Genomic DNA, 25,428 nt, shown 5'->3' with positions numbered 1-25,428 from the left:
GCCATCGATAATGTGGTGCATGAAGCAATCATCCAGAATCTCCAGGGCAATCTGTGGAATCCGGCCCTGCTAATACGTACAGGATTTCCTCAAAATCCGCACGGCTTCGGTGGGTACTAGCGACCTCCGAGGCGACAAATTCAAAATGCCCAAAAAAGGCACTGCGCAAAGGTCAGTCATTTTACCTTTGTTCTTCAATCTCAACATTATTAGGCTCCCACAACAACTCGGTGGCCTTTAAGGCTTAATCCATGCAATAGACGCCGGCGATATAACGTTGTGGACAAAACATCCACAACCGGCTAACAGCGAACTGTCCTCCAACCAAAAGGCAATCAACTAGATAAAACAGTACCTCGCAGAATGCGGTCTCCAGTGCGGCCCCGAAAAATTAGACCTACTTATACTCAAGGCAAAATCCCGGGGAAGACCACCAAACCATGTGGCCCCAGATTCCGAAGTCACACTCGATAGAGTCGATATCCCACAACTTGGCTCCCTCTGTGGCCTTGGCCTCACAACACATAAAGACTGATCTGGCGCAACTCCTCTTTCGAAGCTTCAATATGCCCTAACACAAGTTACTCATCTCATTAGACGCATAACCACCCAAAGGAGGGACCCAAAGAGCATGAAACCGTCCAAATAATCCAAGCTCTCCTCTCAAGCCGGATCATATATGGCACCCCGTATCCACTCCTCAAGAAAGTTGACATTGAAAAACTAACTATCATCGACTGAAAAACAATCAAGAGCTCACTAGGACTTCCCAGTAGGACCTCAATCAGTACATTCCTTAAACTTGTCTTCCATAAGACCTGGGAAGAAATTAGTGAAGCGCACAGGCCCATCCAACTGGAACGCCTTAAGCTGACTCAAACAACCAGAGCAGTACTTGGCAAACTCGCATACAGCGAAAAGTTCCTAGCCCACACAGACCCGAAAGCCCGATTACCGCCACTTCTCCGAGACCTTATCTCAGTCGCTCCAATACCTCGCAATATGCATGCAACACACTACAAAGACAGCAGACAAGCAATAATTCGAGCGCTAAGCAAGAAATACTCAAAGGAACCCAACACCAGATATACAGATGCGCCAAAGAACCCAGGTGGCAGAGCATACGCAATTAGCGTTATTAACAAGCGAGGGAATGAGCTAGTCGCTGCCACCACACTGGCAAGAAATCCAGAAACGGTGGAGGAAGTGGCCATCGTCCTCGGCATCGCCGCATGCAAGGACACAGCCATCATCTTGAGCGACTCAGAAACCGCGTACAGAAACCTAAAAAAAGGCCGTACCTCTGCCGCAGCAGTGAGGGTGCTAAAAGAAATAACACGATGATAACAGCCCCCGCAGACATGCGTCGCATGAACCCCAGGCCTAGAACACCTGACAGATAACGAAGCGACATCTGTGGTCGCCCGAGAGCAAACTAGCCGGGATTTCCTGCCGGATAGGTTTCGACAAGACGCGAGGGTGGAGGACATTCCCAACAACTGTTCCTCAAGATTGCAACACTAACGACTGGAAAGAAGGGAATATCGACTGCCACATCCAAAATTCCTATGCCGATTCTGTGATATGCCGGACACCTTCCAACACATGGTGTTGATATGGCTACACAGCGAGAAAGAACACTGAAAATAAAGCTTCGGAATCGTTAGAAGATGTCGAAGAAATGTGGCAGGCAATGTTAATGGCACTGAGCCTGGAGGATCAGTGAAGTCTGGTGGAGCGCGCACGGACCGCGGCATTAGCCAAAGGCTTTCTGCACTGAGAGAGCCACCCAACTAGGACGAAGAAAGAAAATTTCCTCGTTGAATAAGCGTTTATTCCTCTTCCTCTTCTGCTTAACCACTATCGTGTAGGGACGCTATGCAATGGTGACCGTGGGATTGAATGTTGCTACGCAACGCTTGACTGTCGGGCCTGCTGGCATGACGACACAATACGGTTCGCGTGTAGAAAACAGTTTCGCACTGGCATCTGCGCAGCTGGAAGGAGTCGGGAATCATTCCGCATTTCCAAGCGCGCGGCCTGGAATTGGAAATAAATGTACACATAGACCTGTAGCGCTTAATGTGGATAGTAAGCGTGACTGTGCATAAACCGTAAATTTGTTCATTGTACTAAGCTGTAGACTTGGCCAATTTTATTACACATTTAAATTTTCACTGAATATCGGCTTTTTCGGTATCTGCCTATAAGTGACTGCTTCTGCTTCGGTAGTTACAAACAACACTGCATTCTGCCCGTTCTGCACTTTCAAAGGGCCGGACACTTTTCTGCTTTACGAATTTTAAGTGCATTTGACGACATCAGTATAAGGTCGTCGCAAATGACTCGTAGCAAGAGAATGCTTGAGCTAAGAGGTAAGGACGGAGGCTAAGAACGACGTCGCACGCGATTGCACCCCCCCGTGGTTATTTGGAACGCCCGCCCTCTTTTCTCGCACAGCATCGAGTATCCCGAAGGCACGATAAACCGCGGTCAGAGACCTGTGCTGAGGAATAGAACAAAAGGCGCCCGATATCAAGTATGTCAATGAGAAACAAACAAAATTTTGTATTAGAAAAATATCAGTACCTCTTGTTTTTATTTTAGTCATCGAAGTGACAGAATTATAGCACGTGCACGAAAATATAGTACGTAATAATACTTGCAAAGTCGTGAAGAATTCAGAAAATATGTTTTTAGTTACTAGGCAGGCAAGGGAGAATAGTAAATAATTACAGTTGAACGCCTTTAGAACGATGTGCTTGGGACATCCGAAATCGTTGCAACGGTCACTTTGTTGTAAAGGTCACGTCTCGCACCGCTCACAATAGAACTGGGACACAAATATTCCTTCGTTGTACAGGCACTTTCGTTGTAAAGGTGCTCGGCTATGGAGAAAACGTTTCATCTACTAGATTAAGAGGAGAGGAATGGCTCAGCTCAGTCACCCCGGAAGTGGGAATGATCCAATTAATTCCCACCATTCCGAGGAGTTAATATGAGCAGTATCACTGGGTCCTCCACACTCCGGAATGGGGGATCGGGAATGCAATGAAGGATGCTACTCCGCCAACTCTGCTCGAAAACGGTCTGTGTTTTACCATTGTATTCAGTCTACTTGTTGCGCGCTTGCGCTGTTTGTCGTGTAAGTGCCGTTATATTGCAGCAAAGCCGGGGCACGTTTATTGACAAAGCAAATCTTTCCGGAGTCCAGCAAGCCGTTCCATGTTGAGGATGTTAGCAGCGCAGACGTGCCGGAAAAACGTTCGCTGCCGAATCACTTGCTCGGGATCCGATCTGCCGCTGCCGCAGGAAGCCATTAGACTGTGCCTCTCCTTGATGGCCTGAAATTGTCGGTAAAAGCAACGCGTCAATAACAGCCACGTGTATACCTTTATTAAAGCGAATCATTCGTCGACTCTTCCACCCACATTGCAGGCAGTGTCTCGCAGTGTGACAACTCGAGCTACTGGGCAGGTGACGCTGATTAATTCATTATGTCGCTTGGCATTTGCCAATTCCTGACCGATCACCCCGAACATGCATGTTCCACTGCGATACATAAACCTTAATATGTATCTATATATACGTGCAATGTTTCTGTGTGCCCCTCGCCCACCCTTCACCTATCTTTTTTCCTCCGACCTGCATCGTACACAGCCTTCGTCCTCGTGGCAGCGGCAGCTAACTGCTACAGGCTATAAAGGCCATTCATGCATCATCCAATACTGTCGCTGCTACGTCGCTAACTCAAAGAAGCTTCGCGTCATTGAGACTCCAGCATCGCGTTGGATCTGTATCTTATTTATTATGATGTCGGAAATGTTGAGCAACAAAAGATTGCGCTAAGGTCATCGACGACGATTGTCATTGTAAGGGAATGGCTGAACGCTTCTAAAGATGCATTCGCTTTTATAAAGCAAACGATGCGCTTGAAGGCACAACTTCGCTGCAGTGAGGATATATGGGCAGAGTTGGTATTTTCATTGCCTAATTCCATATGGGACAAAGCCGTTAACAAGCACATCTGAAGCACAAGTACAGTTGGGTATAAATATAGATACATGACAGTCGTTTCGTCCTATGCGTATTGTCGCAAGCGACCCAAGCGGCTTCGTGAAGGCGAGTGACTGCCCTTCTCCTCTCCCGCCACCAGAAACCTCTCTCGCACCGCCACTTGGGGAGGGGGAAAGGAAGCCTATCCTTCCCGAGGCGCTGCATCCCAGCATTTAAGTCTTCAGAACAGAACAGTTGCTCGGGCCGCTGAATAACGCATCCCTGCAGCGATCAGCTCTAAAAGCTTTTGTGGTCCTCTTTACTGAAAGTGACATTCTATATATGTATTAACACTTTGTATGTCCTTGTGTGAATTGTTGTGTATTAGAATTCTGTGTGGCTTACAGCTTGATTAGTGGGCTGTTTTCAATGTCGACTGTTGTTGTTCAAGCATGTTTAGGAGATGCGCTTTATTCCCTGATCGTTTGCTTGTTTTTCCTGTGAACTAATATTATCGCTCTTTGCTCATTAAACCACCATCTATTACCATCTATTTTTTGTAAAGAAATTGGCAACACAGCGATTTCCAACATCTCCAATGCAATCAATCAATCAATCAATCAATCAATCAATCAATCAATCAATCAATCAATCAATCAATCAATCAATCAATCAATCAATCAATCAATCAATCAATCAATCAATCAATCAATCAATCAGACTACCCAAAGCTCTCTCGCAACAACAAAGGCGTTTCAAGGAGCTATAATAGGTGGAGTTTAGGGATGAGCGCGCCTCGCGAATAGGTTGCGCAAGGCTTTGCACCGGCACCTTTGTATCCACTGGGATAATCTGACCCTTGCCGATCACAACGCAAACGGTAGAAGTCAATGTACTTGATTCTAGTTCGCTTAGAACTAAAGTTTCCGTGAATTAGGCTACTGTATGTATAGTTAACCTCCCACCGTTCTCGCCTTCCGAAAACTTTCGCAAGCAACTGTACACATTCGGAACTACGAATCATGGTCAGACAGCACCGCATATCATGCAAGCGCACCTGTATGGCCGGCCAGTGGAGCTGGAAGTGGATCATGGCTCGTGCCCAGTCCAGGAATCCCACCGCAGGCCACTGCTTGGCGTCCAGGTGGAAGTAGGCGTAGTTGCACTGCAGCACCTCGAAGTCGCTGAATCGCTGGTCGCCCGCCGACCGCAGCAGCATCTCGGCCTCGGGACACTCTGTCTGCGCCACGTACTCGTCCAGGAACTCGCCGGTCAGGTCCCTGTTGAAGAACCGCTAGGCTTAGAAGGGCTCGACTGCTGTCGCCACGCAGATTTCTCGGGAAGATATTGCAGTAACAGATCATCGGCCGACAATCACGCGTAGATCGTGGAAGGGAAAAGAAAAGGGGTGGGTCAGCGGCAGAAAGTCGGTTATAAGTGCAAAATGGTTCCCTATATATTATTATAATGTGCTCTTCTATTAATTATCTTTACTGAGTGTTATTGTAGTTCCTAGGTGCCCCATTCTCTTCGAGCGTGCGAGATCGCTAACGCACCGGCATCTAAGACAGAATATTTTAGGGATTCCACACTTCTATAGCCAGTTGTCCGGGAACGAAAAGGAGCCGTCCTGGCGACCTAAGAGCTCACCACGATGACGGGGTCGTAGTATGTCTTCAGGCGCTGCACATGTACTATATCTCACCCCCGCGGCGCAGGTCCGAATACGGCGTGACTGATTCAATGACGTAGTTCACAGGAGATGTGCGCTCGATGGCGCGGTAAGGGTCTTCGTTTTTTTCGAAGATAGACCAGACAGTTTCGAAGACAGACCAGCTCCACTGGCAGTAACTGACAGCCACAAAAGCGTGCCAGGAAGGAAAGTGGGCGCGTCGGTGTTGTAGGAGCGGCTGCTTTTCTGGCGCTCCTGGTCAGATGAAGTTAAGGCCCGTGCGAATTCGCGGCACTCTTCAGCATGTCTCGCAGCGGCAGAAGCGGGCACACACTCGAATGCATCAGGCCGGTAAGAGAGAATTGTGTCGACATCGTGCGACGGGTGGCGGCCCTACAATAAGAAAAAGTCTAGAACTACAGTGGCGCTCCTGGGTTGCGGTGTTGTATGCGTAGGTGACAGAGGGTAGAATAAGGTCCCAATTTGTGTGGTCAGAGGCGACATACATTGCAAGCACGTCGCCAAGCGTACGGTTAAAGCGTTTAGTGAGCCCGTTGACTTGAGGGTGGTGCGCAGTAGTTGTCCCATGAACAACGTGACAGTGATGGAGGATGGTCTTAACGACTTCGGACAAAAGGATGCGCCCGCGATCAATGCGCGGTTCTGGGGGTGGACTGTGGCGGAGGTTAAAACTGCGGAGGAACGACGCAATGTCGCGTGCTGTAGCTGCCGGGAGGGTGGCGGTTGCGGCGTATCGTGTGAGACGATCAACACCGATGATGGTCCAGTGGTTACCAGCAGTTTGTCAGGGAAGTTGGCCCATACAAATCAACGGCGACATGCCCGAATGGCCGGTCAAGGCGAGGTAGAGGCTGTACACCGCCGGTAGACTGGGGAGCTGAGAATTTGCGGCGTGGGCAATCGGAGCAAGAGCGAACAAGCTTTTGAACGTAGCTTTACATCCCTCGCCATTAGTGCCGCTCTCAGAGACATTGGCAAGTTCTGAAAACTCCCGAGTGCGCGCACTATGGACCAGCGAGGAAGGATGCGCAGATTTCCGCGAAGCAGGCTTCGAGGTATTACCAGTAACCACTGGCGGCCGTCTGAGTAATAGGCTAATTACGCCGTTGAAGCAGTTGATCGCGAATGGCGAAAGGGTGAGCTTGACGACGCAGCGTCCGAGTTGTCGGTTGTGTTGAATCGGAGAGAAAGTATGCAAAAGAGGCAATCGAGTGGAGCTTGCGCTGCTATGAAGTAATGCTCCTAATGTCAATGGACGAAACGGTAGACTGAGATGTTGGGAACAGGAAATGTTGTCGGGCAAGGAAGAACGTAACAGGACGGCGTCGTCAGAATTCCGGCGTCAGTTTCGGTACACGACGCGAATGTCAAGTTGTTGTAGCCGAATTGCCCAGCGAGCAAGGCGGCCTGAGGGATCTTTCAATGATGAGAGACAACAGATGGCATGATGGTTTGTAACGAAATTTATTAATGTTATTATGCTTCTTGAGCGCCTTTGCCACTATTCCTAATGAGAAATAAACGCTCACAGCTCTGCTGATCGGTGGCGCCTAAAATACCTGCGAATGGTTGAAGGAGTTCGTGACGGGAAAATAAAAGAAGTGAAAAACCCGCCAGTACTGAGCGAATAAATGCCTCAAACCTCACACTGCAACTAAGGTGCAAGGCTTAATCGAGTGAGCTTCCCTGAGACAGCCTTTCAACGTAATTATATTCCTTCGTTATACTACGAGGACTCTTTTTCGGGCTTACAGATCGGATGTCCTCACTCACTCTGAGCGGATGACGCCTTCCTTGACGGCCTTGGCCAGATGCAGAGCCATCCTGGACATCTGGTACGTGGTGTTGTACGCGGCGCAGGACATTTGCCTCTTTAGGCTGGAATAGAGAAACGGAGAAATAAATGCGATGAACAGGTGAAGTCGGATGTATTTGTTTTCTTATTTACTACGAGACTGATTTTCAGGCCTTAAGCAGGTATGGGAAAAAGAAAGAAAGGAAAGCAACAACCTGTCTTTCTTCCTTCTGTCTTTATCTCTAGCTCGCTTTACTCTCCAGTGCGTTTTTATTGCGATATCAATTATATTGACCCTCCAGGCGAATTTCTGCCGTCGCCGTCGCCGTGAGGTTCTGTATGAGTGCAAGCGTGTGAGGGTGAGCCGGCGAACGCGGTTCAATCTCGCGTGCGCGACCGAGGAACGCTGCCCGGATGCGCGCCCTCTCCTGCGCGCGCGAGGCAGGGGGTTCTGAGGAGGGAGGAGGGGCGTTCATCTCCGGTGGCTGCTAGGGCGCCTCGACGTCTTCCTCGCCGCCGCTTCGTCCAGAGTGGAGACAACCGCGGTGTCTACTACGGGCATTGGCCACGCGAATCGCGGACGCCGTACTAAACGCCTTTGGCGGGTGCCGTATAGGGACGCGTTACCGGCGTTCGTGTCTCTTGAAAGCGATCTGCGACATGGCCAGAGTGCGCGTCCGCGCGGGCCTCATCTTCAAAGCGATCTACGATGTTTGTAGAGTGCGCGTAGTGCCGGTAGCTTCGTATGCGCTGTGCTTTCGACGTTTGGTTCGCGTTGAAGCGAGAGATGCATGAAGGTCGATTCGCCTGCTGCTGCCGCGATTCCTCACTCCAGAATCTTGACAGCGAGTTTCCGCGGTCATCGAGCGAGATGTGTTCATGTTTAACTGTGCGCACGCGACACCGTGCTGGTTAATTTAGTTAAAACACGTTGGTGGGCTAGTTGGTTAGAATGCATGATAGAAGGCATAAGCGCGACTGAACAAGGACGCAGAAAGAAGCAGACACCCAAATACAGCGCTGTCTCCGTGTGTCTGTTTCTTTCTACGTTTTCGTTGAGTCACGCTTACACATTCTGTCATTTTTTTTTCATCGTTTTTCTGAACCGTTTTTAGTGTATCTGTGACGAATCACTTCAATTCCGACTTTTTCGCTCTCGTTACGTTTTATTTGTTGAGTGCCCTCTTGTGGTCTTATTTATTTTTACTAGTTAAATGTGAAAATTAGTAATCGGCGCAGCTTAACGGCGCCAGCCTCTCTAAAATATCAACAAACAAAAATAAGAACAGCCAATAAGCAACACATGTAAAGAAATAAGCAACTTGATCAACAAAAAGAAATATAATTTATTCGCTCAAGTGGCAGTGGGAAGCCGCGTTGCTCAGCCCCGCCCTCGAAGATCAACTATGGGCCGTCCAGCGGGCCGAGGATGCCGCCAGGACCCAGAACTCCTGGCCGTCACCTAGGCGGGGCCTTTGGCCCTCCGCACCAACTCGCAGGGCACACAATAAAGTTCTTTCCTCCTCCTCAAGTGGTAGTACAAATACGAGATAAGGTGCAATATTCAGTAATGGAACGTTTGTGCGATTGACAGTACAAGGATAGGTTAGTGCCAACAATTGAATTACGGACAGTACACATAGAGGATATGGAGTCAGTAACTCGCAAACTCATGCCATAGAGAGTATGCGAGAAGGATGACTGTGGGGCATTGAAGGACATTGACGGGCAGGATATTACAAAAAAGTTAAGTCCCGCGACAAAAAAAAAAAAAATTGTTACTGAAGATGTGATGTGAGACGAGTATGCAACGGCTTCCTCCGTGTGATGCGAGCCTGTTGGAAGCCTCTTAGATACCACTTACTTAAATATATTACAAAAAAAGAGGTCGGCGGACAGTGAAAGAACGCATAACGAATAACCACTGCGCAACAATCATTCTGACTGAAATTCTATGAACGCAGGAGGCTCGTGTACTTAAACGTCGACTTCCATTCGAAGTGTTTGCGATGCCCGTTATGTTTAATTCTCGGAGTGCATAGGGTTCACAATAGGGTTAATCCAATATTGTGATTCATCCTGCTGAATATTTGCTGTAGGCTGTGTGGTAATATACCCCAAGAACATTTATTCCCGTATGTATCCGAGAGTTTTGGCGATTTCGTAGAAGTATCACAGTATACAGAATACCGGTACATCGAAGAGAGAGAGAGAGGTGTGACGAGCAACAATGGTGTTGCCACCTTGTGACGCCGACTTCAACTAGAGTTACACAGATCCATAATTAGAACGACACACGGTATACCTATCTACTTGCAAAGAGGCACCGTCAGCGGCAATCGTTACAGTGTATGTGATCCATTTCTCTTTTTTTCCCTTTCTGCGTGACCTATAACGTAGCGCAGGAACATTTGGAAGTCTTCGTTGCTCAAGCTAATGCCACAAGATGGCTCTGCCTGCGCTGCTGTTCCACCATTGCGTAACCTGTAATACATTTACGGGCGCTCTGCTACTGCCAATCACTACTGCTTAAGTCTTCTGCTCAACGTTTCACAGACGTTTCACCTGGCTCTGTTATGGCTGGACAACGCTCGAAGTACGATCGGCTCCACAAATACAACAAGCGTTGCCACCTGCAGATATTGCTTGTAGGAAATGTCCCTGGTTTGTCGCTAAACCTTGGCGGTTCAGGAACATCGCGCGCACTCACCTCTTTTCGCGCGTGTTCGATGTTGCGATCTCGGCACGAGCCAGACTGGCGCGCAACTCTTCCGGCAGCCGCTCGAGGTCGCCACAGGCGCAGGCCTGCATCCCCATGGAACGCCAGGCGTCCCTGATTGAGTGGGCAGAGAGCAAGCGCGGTGACCGAGGGGTTCAGACAAGAGCATTTCATCTGACATCCACGCTGCTATCAAACAACGGTGAGGGCGGGCAGGTGGACATAAAAAAATAAAGACGAGGATAACAACACGCTTTAGAACGAATGTACGTTATGGCCCACTCTTCAGTGTTGCGCCATATATTACAGCCGAAATATGGCGTGAACGTGCGCGGACTACTTTGTAACGCACAGATACTTTCCAGATATGTTGGGCAGGCGATAAATATTTAGACATATTTGAAGGAACGTTGAAGTTATGTAGAAGTAGGGTGCTACACTGGGATACTAGGTACTGTGTGTCTCAGTCTTCGTTTCTCCCGCTGTTCCGACAAGTTATATCGATTTTACTCTCAATCAAATCTAATAGTTGATTTCACGTCCTGCAGCACAGAGTTATGGGAGATGCCATTGCTACTGGAAAACGGGTTGCCTTGGAATAATTTCGACTACCCAGGATTCCCGGGGGAAAATGTTAAATATAACTTCAGGAGAAATGAAGAAAGCGATGTGAATCAATGAGCAAACTGGGGTAGGCTGATATTCTACTTGACACTAAAAGCGGAGATGGAGCTGTGCAGGCCATAGGACATGCGTGGGACAGACAACCGGTGGTCCATTAAAGTTTCAGATTGAGTGCCAGGGTAAGAAAAGTGCAGTCCAGGATGGCAGGAAAATTAGGGAGGGTAGTGAAACGACGAAATTTGAAAGGCCCACCTTGGAATCGGCTAGCGCAAGGCAGGGGTAATTCGAGATCTATGGGCGAGGCCTCCGTCCTGCAGCGTACATCAAAAATCGGCTGATGAGGATCTGGGGTTGCTTAGCGTCCTTTTCAAACCTGAGTATACACGAGCGTACGTGTTCTTGCTTTCCACTCCCACCGGACTGAAGCTGCTGCGGAAAAGGATCAAACGAACGACCCCGTGCTCAACAGTAGAACGCCGTAATCAGTGAGTCAATGCGACAGCTTTCTATTGAAAAATGGACATTACTTGTATTTGCTACCGCAGCAGAGCCCGTGAAACGGCGCTGATCCTCTCTGCGGTATGACGTCATAAAACACACTGGTCTTTTGGGAAAGCAGCGCTTACAGACCGCGCTGCTTCACCCGACCACTCGGAGAACAAGGACGCCCCCACTACATAGAATGAAATCACTAAACACTACTACCTACAACGTAGAGAGTATAGCACGCCACACCGCACGCTCACTCGAGCTCAAGCGGTTACACTGAGAATGTTACAAACAGACACATACCCCACGCAAAACAGACTACACCATTACATGCCTGAGCTCTACGACAAGTCTTATTGCACCAATTGCAATAGATCCCTTAACGTATATCATTTACTCTGGCCGTGCTCGCAAGCTCACGTAAACTACGAACAGGACAAGCGCAAGTTTGAACAAACAATCCGGAGCGAAGAACTCGCTCCCCAACTCTGGGCCGTCCAGCATGTCCACGACGCCGCCAGGAAACTCAACCTCCCGGTTCCGTCGTGGGAGACGCCCACTCCATGAGAGCCCAAAGCTCTCGTGGCCTGCAGGACCTCTAATAAAGTTGATTTCCTCCTCCTCCTCTTTTGGGAAAAATAAACTGAAACTGCTTTATTTTTTTATTTTTCGGTAAGCTTAGATTTATTTAGGGCTCTTTAAGGCTCGTCAGCATAACTCGAGGGCTTAGAGGTCGAGGACATTTATTCAACGCATAAAATTGTTAAATGTCGGAATTGTCATGTCATTGCTCATTTGAAGCCGTGGTGGAAATGTGTGTTCGGAGGGTCTTTAGAGGAAAGTGCTGCCGCAGCTCTTGTAATGTAGCAGGCCACAATAGTAAGGAGACCTTAAACAAAGATTTAAGCCGACACGTACTCGTAGTGGACTGCAATTTTTAGCAGCATGCGCATCCTAAACTTCGCGGAAATTTCTTAATACTGGTATTTATCTTGCGTATTTTGGTCCTATGTTGAGATATATATCGGCAACACTCTGTCGTAGGGATTGTAGGTACAATGCCCGGCCAACGCTTCAAAGATAACTGTTACCACTTCGGTATTTTTCTTTGTAATATGTTGGGTCATTTATTAGGGAAAGAAAGTATGAGTGTTCTTAAGTAATATTTGCGTCACGTAATCTGCCTTCGAGGCAAGTCGCTCGCGTTATTCAATGCGACCCGAGAAGAAGTACCGTACAAATACTGTGTCTGTTTAAGATGAACAATAATTTGCTGCTTAAGCCTTAAGTAATGCGCTGTTGACATAGAAGGATAATTTAATACTGTCATTTTTTTCATAGATATGCAGTTTAGAGCGATGCGAAAACTAGGAGCCACAATTGCACACGAAGCAATAAACAGTTGCGCGTGTTCTCCCTATAAATCTATCGTATTCTCACGCCATACTTCCTTTTATGGTTCTTAATGCGAAGATTTAGTTAGGTATTCACTGAAGCACATATTGGGAACATAATGTAAGTATCCTTGTGGCACTGATTTTGTTTCTTCCTAATTATACGTTGTCAGACAACCGTGGCGAAAGTCTTGCCTACACATACGGTGGCGAAAGTCGCGTGTATCTACACAGCACAGTGCTTGTACAATCGGCGGCATGCACATAGCGAGCCTGCGAAGTCCTACTTGCGGAATTCGCAGCCACTCACACGTTGTCCACAATCTCGACGTGGATCCGATTCGCCTGGTCCAGAGCAGAGGTCATGTCGAACGAGTTGCGACTGAAGTTGCGCACGCTGAACATGAAGACGCTTATCACGTCCACTCCGGCACGGAAGCACCACTCACGCAGCTAAGAGAGAGAGATAACAGAAGGTGTTGTATTTATTTATTTATTTATTTATTTATTTATTTATTTATTACATATTGCATAGCAGCTGGTCCAAGCACGACGGCCAATACAACTTACAACGTAGCTGTGTTAACTTATAAAAACAAAACATGAAAGCAGCTGCGTAAAGAACACATACACACACACAAAAAAAAAAAACATATCATCTATTCATGCAGGGCGTTATAAGGTTCTGTTAGGCTATTCCAGTCGGATACAGAACGCGGAAAGAAACAGGAACACTTATAAATATTAGTTCTTGCAAAGTAAGGGGTTAGAAAGTGTGCTCGTTAATGTCGTGCAGGTTGTGTAGATAAGGGGCAAAGAAACTGTGCGTTTGATCAGTAACCATTCTTACCGTTAAGGAGTAAGGTCAAGAAGTTGAAACGCCATTTTCGTTTCTGCTTGATTCGAGTAGTTCAATGCTGTTAGCACTCATGAGTTTAGAAGGAGAATCAGTGTAGTTAAAATTAGAATAAGTCAACCTGACAGCTTCTCGCTTAATCCTTTTTAAGTTTTTAAGGTTTTCTTTAGTGTGAGGATTCTGTGCAATAAAATAATATTCAAGCTTAGGTTGTACAATGTGAAATGACCAAGAAGTTTAACTTTAGAAGGAGAATTTCGAAGTTTATGTTTTAAATAACAAACTTAGCAGGGAGCCGACGAGGAAATGTTGTCAATGAGCTGGTTTCAAGAGAGGTCCATTAGTGATTATCAATCCTATGCATTTGTAACTGTTAACTTGTTTCAAAGAAAAAAATACGCTAGGTTATAAGTATGTTAAAGTGAAGTTTTCTTAAGCGTAGCCCAAAAATAAACAGCTTTATGTGTATTAACCGTCATGCCAAGATCTCTGCACTACTTATAGATAGATACATTAGCAAGATTAGACTTCAACTCAACCTGATGATGTACACCTCTGATTTCACGAACAGCACTATCAGCAAGTAATCTAATTTGAGTTCCAGGAGTAACTACAGTCAAAATGTCATTTATATATAGAATAAGCAGCGAAGGTACCAGAACACTTCCTTGAGGAACACCTGGTGTCGCAGTAAGACTGCAGGAATCGCAACCCTCAATTGACACAAACTGCGTTCAGTTATGTAGTTAATCCGGAACACAAATGACTAAAATGTCAGGAAAGCCAATATTTATGAGCTGATTTAGCAATTTTTTCATGAAGAAATTTGTCAAAATCTAAAATCTAAAATCTAAAGCTATTGCATGAATTCGTCCGTCATATCGATACACGCTGCAAATGAATGAACTACCGCGACAAATTGTGTCACTGTAGAAAAATTTATTTGAAATCCATATTTTCAGCTTGATAGTATATAGCTTTTCTCAAGAAATTCCATTATGCATTTGGCGATAACATATTATAGTAAGGTAGAAAGATGGGCAAATTGGGAAGGCTGCATACTTAATGACCAGCGCGGAAACAACGATACACACAGCGTTAAAAGGAAACAGCACGAGCGTTACGATGGTTGTGTATCTGAGCCACTAGTCGAATTGCTAGATTGTGAAACGCATTTGCTCAGTAACTGTTCCCACGTGACTTCAATTTCCTGCACACGCAGGTAGTTGGTTTATTCGTGTTTTCTTTTTCGAGGGTCTTGTTCGATAAATTTCAGTTTGTTAGAGCAGCGCTCATCCCGTGCCCTTCCAACTCTGTGCCTTGCGTTGGTTTTGCACTGATTATAAAGTAGGCTATAACATGTTCCAGTAATTTACAACAAGAATATGTTAAGGAGATTGGGCGATAATCTTCTAATAACCAACGGTCACCCTACTTATAGATGGCTATAAATTGAGCTGTCTTGCATTAATAAGGTAGCCTCGCAGTTAGTACTGAACATCAAAATAAAACCCACTTGGCAATTGTTTCGGCATAACGACGAAGAAAAATATTGGGTAAACCGTGAGGATTAGAAGTCGATTTTACGTTCAGGTTCAACAGCATCGCGAATGCGCCGTGTTATACGAAAGAAAATCAACGTCGGGTGCTAAAAATGCCCAATGACGCATATTCACGAGTTTTATTGCTTTCGAAAACACAGCAGTAAATTAAGTATTAAAATACTAATTGATAGCCCGCTGATCTGTGAGAGAGTTACCATCAACCAAAACCTTGACCAAACTGAGGCATAGGAAGCGGTCGTTTAACGAGAACTAGAGAACTGGAGAGATTTGCCCGGCTGTGCGCCTATGGCACGCTATTCCAGATGGTAACGATGAGAAGCGTAATGAAATACGCACGCCCAACACATAAAAGATGCAAAAAGCACACCAGAAAACGCAACACGCAACACTAATTAAAGTATCGAAAATCGATGCCGCGGAGCAAGGCTGGAAGGTGGAGGAAGTTTCACGAAAGGAAGATATTGTCGCCCACCCGTATGTAGCGCGAGGCTACTTGTTGATACCACTTTATTTCGTTCACATCATTCTATCTCAGGAAGGTTAGAAACTCCTTCATATTGCACGCTGGACGCATAGTCGGCGCTAGTCCGCGACGCATACGCGTCGCAGTTCAAGGCGTGATCGCAAAAGTACGCTCATTGCAAACATTTGGGACGCTGATTCGTTTCACGAAAAGCCTGCAAGGTATTCCATACGGTGCTGTAACTCAGTGTAATGGCACGAAGGAACGCCGCCCGACCATATAGCTCTGCCCTCGAGCGAAGCGTTATATTGAAGCGGCCACAGCACACGCCAGTCTTCTTCGCTACAAAGAGGACACGCTTAATCGGGAAGCTCAATGGCGACACGGCGTTGAGCTCGCGACGAACCCGATTGTGTACGAATGTACTAGTGGTCTTTTTTTTTTTTGAAAGCCATAAAGTTCTATTGCATTCATCGGGAGAGCATATGTCGGCTTTAATGTGCGGCCAAAGTCGGCGTAAATCAGTTGGAAAGGTGCAAAACGCTGTGCCGAGTATGATAGGTTGCGTGAAGTTTTACTTAAGCCGCTTCATGAAAAATTTCGCTTATCAGATTCCGACATGTGGGTTGTATCCGTGCTTATTTTCGCTATTTCAACACACAACCGCTTACTATACGGCGCACCCACCTTGGCGTACTTGTACGCTCCGACCGCGTACACCCGACGCAGGTCGGTGGCGGTGGACCTGGAGAATCGCCGGTGACCGTCGGGCACCAGGCACACGTGTCGCGGCACCTGGCCCAGCGACACGAGCCACACCGCCGCACCCTGGCAGCTGGCGACGAGGTCGCGCCACAGCGGATTCGCCCGCTGCTCCAGTTCTTCGGTCGACGGAATCTCGGCTCCGTCGTCCTTCCTGACGCCCTGCGTCCCTATGGCGGGCGTCGCTGTTCGTCGGGAAAACGCAATTGATTGATTGATTGAGTAACTTTTATTTTACAGTCCTGCAGAACGCGTATTAGCACGTCGCGGGCCGCTCCCACGTCGGGACCGACAGGCCTAGCCTGCCAGCCGCATCGTGGGCCTGCTGGACAGCCCAACGTTGCTCAGCCAGGAGTGGGTTGCGGAGGGCCGCCTCCCACCTAGCTGAGCTGAGGAAAATGCAATGCCGTCGCATAATGCAGCAAGACGATAAGTTGGGCCAGTTGGTTAGGATTCATCGTAAGGTTTGTAACAGCGCAACACAAGACGCGGACAAAAGGAAGGTAAAAATACGACAACATGGCGTTGTCCCTCAACTGATGGTAAAACTGATGAAATCTGATAAAATCTGATAAAATCTGATAAAATCTGATAGAATCGCTGGACGCGCAGAATACGCCCTGCCGCTTCTCCGTTTGAGAGTAAAACTGCACCAGCGGACTCTTTCTTATTTTTTAATCTTTGAAATATGTGAAACGGTGTTTCATTACGGCGAGCATGGGGGATCGCTTGGGAAAACTGCATGTAAATAAAACACGTAATAGTATTATAGCTTATATCTTTGCGACCTTACTACCGGCGTGCTTTACCTTGGCATCGTTGTATACAGGAAAGGCGCCATTGCTCGATCACGTATGAGTCGCGTGACCTGATATGGCGCGGACCGTGCGCAACGTGCGATGCAATCTGGGCCAAACTTAGCCGCGTGCACGGCGTTTGCAAATTGCTTTCCTGGTTGGTTGTTGATTCGAGCTGGGGCGGTCGAGTTTGCGTGAGCTCGCTCTGCCATACTAGGTGTGACCGATCGAACTCGAACCGGCGCTCATCAGCAGTTATAAAGCCCACAAGCGTGCGATTGGTTTCAGAAAAAAAAAAAAAAAATTCACGCTTGCTAGTCTGTGGTGCCCCTGCGTTCAACAAGTGTAGGGTCCAGTGTGAAGAGACTCGCGTAACCATGTGAGAAGGATACACCACCCTTTTCACAACGGCGGAACATGTATGTGTGCATAGGAAACGCAAGCGAAGAAGCATCAACCATCAATAGGAGGGGGACAATTTCTGACCCCTAGTGCCTAAACACCCTGTGCAAAGCACAACGACTGCAAATTTAGGCCGTGAGACCCCCATAAGCTGTAACATAAGCTAAGGATAAGACATGTTAAGCATTTAAATTTTCTAATGCGTGAATGAATGTAAGTTGGGTATTTAGTTGCGCCATTTGCTGTACCCTAGCGTCTGCACACCCTCCGCCGCTCGCACGAGATGTCTCAAGCACCGTACTACGGCTGAGTCTCTGACACAGCATACCCGATTCTTTATTGCTTTTGTTGTTTTTAGCGCTACCGCGAGTTCAATCATAGCTGTGTTGAACATTCAATTGAGATGTGCGTCGTTTTTCCATATTACTAGAAACCGGTTTGGTAGGGCAATGAATATGTGCGGTGAGGCGCGGTGACATTCCCGTGTGTGATGCCAGGTGGAGAACTCCACTACACTTTGCCACCGCGCCATGTGCATATCTTTTTTGTTTAGGGTTACGACGAGAAGGCTGTTTTGACGATGTCGATTGGCTTCCCCTCATTGAATTTTCGAAACCGCATGAGTCGGCAAATTTGTACTCGAGAGAAGGCAATATCGCCCTACACCTTAGTTCGTAGAACACACACACACACACACACACACACACACACACACACACACACACACACACACACACACACACACACACACACACGCACGCACGCACGCACGCACGCACGCACGCACGCACGCACGCACGCACACACACACACACACACACACACACACACACACACACGCACGCACGCACGCACGCACGCACGCACGCACGCACGCACGCACGCACGCACACACACACACACGCACGCACGCACACAGGCACGCACGCACACAGGCACGCACAAACGCACACAAATCGCCTTCAGGCGAATAAAATAAACTACAAATTACAATCTCATGCCGTTGCCCGGTGTAAGCGTAATTGATACTTGCAACTCGACCCTGCCAAAATCTTCATGTTTTGTTTTAGGTAACTTACCGTTGTTCCAATCAGGCTGACATAGATTTCGATCTCCGACGTGCGTAGAAAAGAAAGAAAGAAACAAACGAACAAACAAACAAATAACCAGGCCGCAAGGAAACACAGTAACGTGGGCATTTTTTTCTCTGCGTTACAGAAGCAGCAGTACAACGTTAACTCTGGTTAGACATGGTACCGATACTAAGGAACGCCTACCACATGCTGTACTTTGTTCTAAACATCATGTCTGACGGTGACAGCTTTGTAAAAAGGCTGAATGCGACGCTTACCCGTTGCTGCTGTGACGCTCATCCGGACACCTGCCCGCGCTGCCTGCCTCGACAACTGTCTCGCCCGGTCATTTCTCCCCAGACGCTCGGCCCTTCGATTGCATCGCGACCGCGTTTGTTACGTTCGTTGTTTTGTTGTTCGTCTCCCGTTAGTATGCAGCTTCCTCCTCACAATATCTCTCTCTCTCTCTCTCTCTCCGGTAAGGGATCGCAGGAAATTTACCCGAGACGACGCCTATGCCATTGTTTCCGTGCGTGGGGGGTCATATAAGACGGCGGTCGACGAAATAAAGCGGTCGGCGTGCATGCGTTTTTTCATACGCCATATCGTAGAGTTCAGAACAAAAATTACCAGGGGCAACTGTGGCGCTAGTGCCCACAAGAGCTGCAGGCTTGCTCGTTCAGCCATCAAAGGAAAGATTGTTGGCGCGGTCTTAGATCTCATTCCTCTTAGATACCGGCTATGAGAGAATTGTTTTGCACCCGCTTACTCAGATGATGCGCCGTCTCATTTAGTGAAGTGAGCTTATTTGCAGGAATATTCCTCTTTAGCTATAACCTATGTGGACCGCCCTTCTTTGTGTACATTGAGTAGCACGTTGCTCTCTTTTATTGGATTTCTGCAGCCGAGCACATGGCTGCTGACAGGATACACTGCTTGTAGGGAGATAGAAGGGGCCGTAGTGTCTCGAAAGCAGAGCGAAGAAATCAGTACAGAAATGTGATAAAAATATATCATGTAATGGGCAAACACTGCATTCATGTCCGTTGAGTAAACTTCAACATGCACAACCACTGCCGCAACAATACTCAGTACGCACTGTACAGCGCCTGTTCAAAGTTTCGAAGTCGTGGAAATAAACGTGCCCGCGATTTGGCTATATAGGGTGTCCCAGCTAACGTTAGCCAAGCTATTCATCATCATCATCGTCATCAACACCACCACCACCAACAACAACAAGATTTAATGAACACGGGGCAAAACACAATCTTGAATGAATGAATTGCGGGGTCTTACTAGTCAAAACCATGATTTGATTGGGAGGCACGCAGTAGTGGGGGGCTCCAGATTAATTTTGACCACCAGGAGATCTTCAACGTGCCCCTCATGTACGGGACACGGGCGTTTTTGCATTTCGCCCCGACCTAAATCCGGCCGAGATTTGATCCCGCGACCTCGTGCTTAGCAGCGCAGCACCATAGCCGCTAAGCCACAGCGGCTATGGGTAAAATACAAAAATGTTTGGTCGTGAGACCTCAGACGACCAAACCTAGTCTTATAGTTGCATACTGCACCGCGTATTTGTATCTCTGTTTTTTTTTTCTCCCTAGAATCGCTTGGGTAGCGTTAGCTGGGACACACGGTATAGCTCGTAAAGGCAGTTGCTTTCCGTTGCGCAAAATTGTTTACAAGGTTCTTAGCTCCTGGCGAAGCTTCCGGCAGTGAAGATACAGGTCTCGAGAATGCGCGACATATGCATTGACGCTCGACGCGACGTCACTGGCCCCACGTTTTCACCCGCGATATATCTATGCTTGGGTGGACGCGGACGCCGTCGCCCGTCGAAGCGAAGCAGAAAGAAAAATGAAAGAAGGAAATGAAATGCTGTAAGCTAGACCGCCACGAGCGTCTCTCTCGTTCACCCGGAAAACTGAGGATCGTACTTATGCCGAGTTGCCGTATCTGTGCTTACGGTACTTCCGCCTATACCATGGGAGGTTAGGACTTCCTAAAAAAAAAAAGAAAAAGAAAACAAAATGAAGGAAAGAAAGTTGCGCGCTCGGTCTCGGTAATAAAAGAGAGTGGACGGGACAGCCCGTATCTGGAGTTAGTCGGAATGAAAAAGGAGCAAGCAATAAGCGTTCTCCTGTAGGCGCTTTAGGTGGAAAGCGGGACACAGGAACGCCTGTGTACTTAAGAGTTGCCTGATTCATTCGTGGCGCTCGACGTCCCAAAGCAGCTGTGAGAGAGGCCGTAGTGGAGGACTCCGCATTGATTTACACCAAGTGGTGTTGTTTGATGAGCACCTGACTCTAAATACACGGACGTCACTGCATTTCGACCCCCATCAAAATGCAGTCTCCTCCCGCGGCGGGAGAAACGTTCCTGCTACCTCGTGCTGTAGCAGCAGAACCCCATATACTGACGGCTTTCTCTCATTGTACAAGAACAAAATGGACAAGTCGGTGAAAACCTAGGGGATCACTGGCAAATGATAAACTGCTGTCGAATTAAGAGAGAATTCGTATACATGGACTATCCGATTAAGCTTGCTCATTCGCGGGAACATCGTGGCGTGGAGTCGAAGTAACTCCGGCAAACGCGTGTCTCGGAGGCTATTCGTTGGCTCGCGCAGACACGGTATGCTGATGCGCTGCGGCTACGTCACGCCAATTATCACGTAGAAATAATGGAGAAAAAAATAGCCGTCCGCTGAGATTTCAGTGCAGCATAAAAGGTCCCAGGCGGCTCAGAGCTAACGTGGACTCCACGATTCGGGCGAATCTTTACCTCAGGGCCAACTGTGATTTCGCAATGCAAACACGCGTAGAACGCTAAAATGCTGTCGTCGGTCGACCGCTGAACCAACCAGAACGAAACTTCCCGCATTTAAGAAAGAAAAAAAAACAAGAAAACAAAATTGCAGATAGAACGCACGGGTTGGAATCGCATGTGAAGCGAAGCTTAAGTAAAGCAGTTAATAAATCCTTTAGGTCTAACGGCGATTCGTACCGTTCTGTTTATTTTCTACCCGTCAAACGTGTAATCTCACGTAATGCTTACGTTTATCAATAGAGTATCAAAACTGAAACAAAGTTGTGTCAGTGCGCCATCTATTTTGGCTATTGGCAAGGAAAAAAGCTATGTATCTGCTAACCTATGAACAAACTCACAAGTCGCATTCACCACTGTATAAGTATAACCGACGCCTGCCATTCTTTAATGCGAAAGCGTTATACGCCCCATTACGCGGAAATTCGGCGTCGTGGCCTGCGGCATGACGGAGCGATAGTCCGAAAATTGCTGACAGCGCAAGGGGAAAAAACACGCCATCAGTGTTCGAATTGACCTCAAATTCCTCAGGGAGGTTCCTGTAAGCGCAGTAAAGAAACGACTTTGAAAAGAAAATTTGGCCCATTTCGGTCTGAGTGAGAATTGAACCTTGGCCATTACGGTGCGAGACGAGCACACTTCTCCTACGCCATGGTAGCGTTTTTTTTGTGTTTCTTTTCTATCATGACATTTATTACGAATATAACATTCTTCTACAAAGTTCAGACTCAAACGCTACCTGTTAAGGCCTGGTTAAGTAGGAAATACATTTTTGCGCCTTCGATTGACTTTAATCTCTGTAATGCACCGGAAACTACATAACATTGCTTTATTCACAGGAGGAACGCCATCTTTTTTCGGGGCGTTCTCCAAAGGTCATTTAAAAGGGATCTTGATGCAAATCCTCATACGATACGATATGTTAAGACACCTAAATGGGGAGATGTGCCTTTTGACACGCTGCTACTTATGACGTTGCACAGTTCATAGGAAACTCGCATGTTATATCGAAACGCAGAACCAATTGTATCTTCGCAGTCACACTTCATTCAAGTGATTTCACAACTGAAACACCTTTATGATCAAAGAGACTTCCAACCAGACTGGTAACAATTGTTGATGCAGTGTATCCTTTTGCCTCCCTTTTAGAGGGCTGTTTGCTGTCACAATTGTACATTGAAGTGTTCGTGCTGTGCTCGTTGACGCGGTTGTGGATGTTTTGTTTGGCCGCTGTTTGAACACCACGGTTCTGGCTGACTAAAAGTGTGGCATAGTGCATGCGTCATTAGGCACGTGACGGCACAGCCAGTGGGAAGGAGGTGGTGCCACGTCCTGAGTGTAGAAAATGAGTGCTCTGCCTCCCGCGCGTCCTTGCTCTTCGGATTTCCATCGGTGCTGTGTCTGCTGCGATGGAACCTCGACGCCACGTCATGAATGTGTAAAATGAGCCAGCCTATACGCAAACACACACAGAGTCAGCAGAAAGAACTTCAATGCATGTAGAAAACGTCAACCAAAAACATTTCACCAAAGGAAACGTAATGCTTTCGCATTCCCACTCGTTAGCAGTATTGAGTGTCTGCGCCTATTCTTTTGATGTTCTTCATGTGTAATGCATCTTTGACTACTCGCTCGAACGTATTTAAATGTTTGTCTGTTGCAATAATAGATGAGCTGATAGACAGCGCAGCGTGTCGTTTTCCGTGTGCCTTCACCAGGGTCTCTAGTGCTCTTCCCGCCTGAAGATTAATAACCAGCTAGCCGGTGCTGTTAGGACCATTAACCCCATATGGCCATTTCTACCGCAATATATAAATTGGGACTGTTGTGCGGACACGGCTTTATTTATTCGGACCGAGAAATCGGTCAGACACAGTGAAGCCCACGGTGATGATCCACCAGAATCCTAGACAAACGCCTGGCGTTCAGTGTAGCACAAGTAGCACAAGTAGCAGATTGTAAATCCACGCTGCGTACCCGGGCTTAGGAAATATTCGGCATCTTCGTAAATACCGCGTCCCGTGAACTTTTGACTCTGCCTTCACATCAATCATATTTAATAACTCTTCTGTGGCATACCAATTCCTGAAGAAATCGTACTAACGCGCGTGTGCAACTGTGTTGCGATCGTTTTCATGTCTATGTTCTACGTGATCTTTTTAATCACCCTCCAATGCATAGCATGTAGCTACGCCGAAAGCTACATGCCCAAGAGACACATGGCGCATACTACTGCGGGTGTGAAGGCTCTCTCCTTCTGGCTACTATCTATGAATAGCCCATCCCCGCTCTTCCGTGCAGCGTAGCCGACCGTCTGGTTAACCTCCCCGCCTTTCCTTCTTTCTCTTCCCTCAAAGCTTCCTATGGTGAGTATTGCGTTCATTGGTGCACATTGGTCCTTACTTGAATAACTCAGTGGTTATTTTTGAGCACGCTAGATGACCATGAGCGTAAAGACGTGCCCACTCATTGTGAAGGCCGATGTAGCAGCATAGCGAACGACTGAGCGAGTAGGAGCGAGACGTTCCAAGGCCCGAATCGCTTCTGGTCCAGTCTCTCCCTGGATTCGAACGCCCTACTTTTGTATGGTTCAGGAAACTAATAGCGCCACTGCTTAAGAAATGCAAGAGATAAAAAACGTATACCGGGTATTTCTACGAGGACACTAGGCAATGTGTAAAAAATCTGCATTTTTCATGTTCCTGTGCTGCCCTCTGCTGCACGCTACTGGAAACGTTTTGGAAGGGTGCCGGGCCTTTCACCGGTTGGTTTGTGTACCTGTACCCATGTTAAGTGAGCGTCGACTGTGCGTTTCGTGGACCTCTAATAATTATTAATGGCTTCTCAGGGGCAGCACGTCGTTCGCGAAAGTCTTGTAACACTCACCGACTACTGGGTGAGCAGGCCTGAGTGTGCTGAAGTGCTAACGGTGCGGCCCATAAGCGCATGCTGAGTCCCATCTGCTGATGCGGCTGCCTTGTGATTGGTTGTCGCCGATGTCTGCTCTTGCACTTCGTTATTTGTATTCCTTTTTTAAACATTCTTTACACATTTTTGCATGTTCAAGAAGTCTTCCAATGCAGACTTCCACGTCGGGTTTGTCGAAGCGGTGCATTTGTCGACATCTACAGCCACTAATCGTTGTTAGCTTCAAATATTGTGGGAACGGCGTATCGCGATGTGAAATAATGTCAAAACATAGCAAAACATATATTCCACCCTGAGACGAGTGAACATCAGTGGCCGAGCAACTTAAACGGCAACTGTGATCCAGGTACATATATTACGGGCTGTTATTACTTATTCTCGTTTTCTTTTGTCTTCATCATGCCTACAGTATGCGCTTGCCATAAAGTATTATTAGAGAAAACTGTGCTCGGCATAAGTGCTCATATATAGGTCGTGTAGTTCTCTCGCAAAAGTGCCGATGTCATCGATGACACCGTTGGTAACTGATTGTATATGCTGGTGTACCGAATGCACGGCTTTTTTGTTTCCTGTTTCACGCAGAGGTAAAGAGTGCCTCTATGAAATTAAGAAATGTGTCAAGATAATAACCTGTACAGTTCCACCCATACGTAGCGAATGTGACCGGCAGCCTTCGGGAACGGTGACCGACAGATGTTAGCATTACGTCGTGCCACCGCTTGCCGCTTATTGTGTACGCGCCGTGCGAAGTATGGAGTGGTTATCAAATCGCTATTGGGCCCCAACTGAACTATAGCAGCAGCCTGCTTCGTCGTAGAAGCTTATTTTAAAGTTCAGATCTACCGGTAGCGGGTGCACGAACTCGACACGGCCAGCCCTAACCTAACTTTCGCTAAACGGGTTCAACACTGGCTCAAACTTCATGAGGACATATTGAGAGGACTGAAGCTTCTGCATTTCAACGTCGAAACCATGTTTAGACATTTTGATCGCGAATAACTGTGTATACAAGCGAAGGGGCAGTGGCTCTCGCGTTATTG

The 25,428-nt window shown here is 47.3% G+C and overlaps 1 protein-coding gene across 1 annotated transcript; it reads right to left on the bottom strand.

Moving 5' to 3' along the window:
* Positions 1-2,562: 2,562 nt before the first annotated feature.
* LOC126518229 (dehydrodolichyl diphosphate synthase complex subunit DHDDS-like) lies at positions 2,563-18,928 on the bottom strand. Its single transcript, XM_072285200.1, has 7 exons — positions 18,907-18,928; positions 16,282-16,541; positions 13,021-13,163; positions 10,195-10,317; positions 7,463-7,567; positions 5,054-5,276; positions 2,563-3,344 (listed from the first exon to the last, which is right to left on the bottom strand). The coding sequence occupies exons 1-7, from the start codon at positions 18,926-18,928 to the stop codon at positions 3,183-3,185; spliced, it is 1,038 nt and encodes a 345-aa protein (XP_072141301.1). The 3' UTR covers positions 2,563-3,182.
* Positions 18,929-25,428: the final 6,500 nt, after the last annotated feature.

The sequence above is a fragment of the Dermacentor andersoni genome, chromosome 11 (assembly GCF_023375885.2).
Source record: "Dermacentor andersoni chromosome 11, qqDerAnde1_hic_scaffold, whole genome shotgun sequence".
NCBI classification, from domain to species: domain Eukaryota; kingdom Metazoa; phylum Arthropoda; class Arachnida; order Ixodida; family Ixodidae; genus Dermacentor; species Dermacentor andersoni.
The sequence above is the reverse complement of the archived record's forward strand: the minus strand, read 5'-3'. Positions and strand labels throughout refer to the sequence as shown.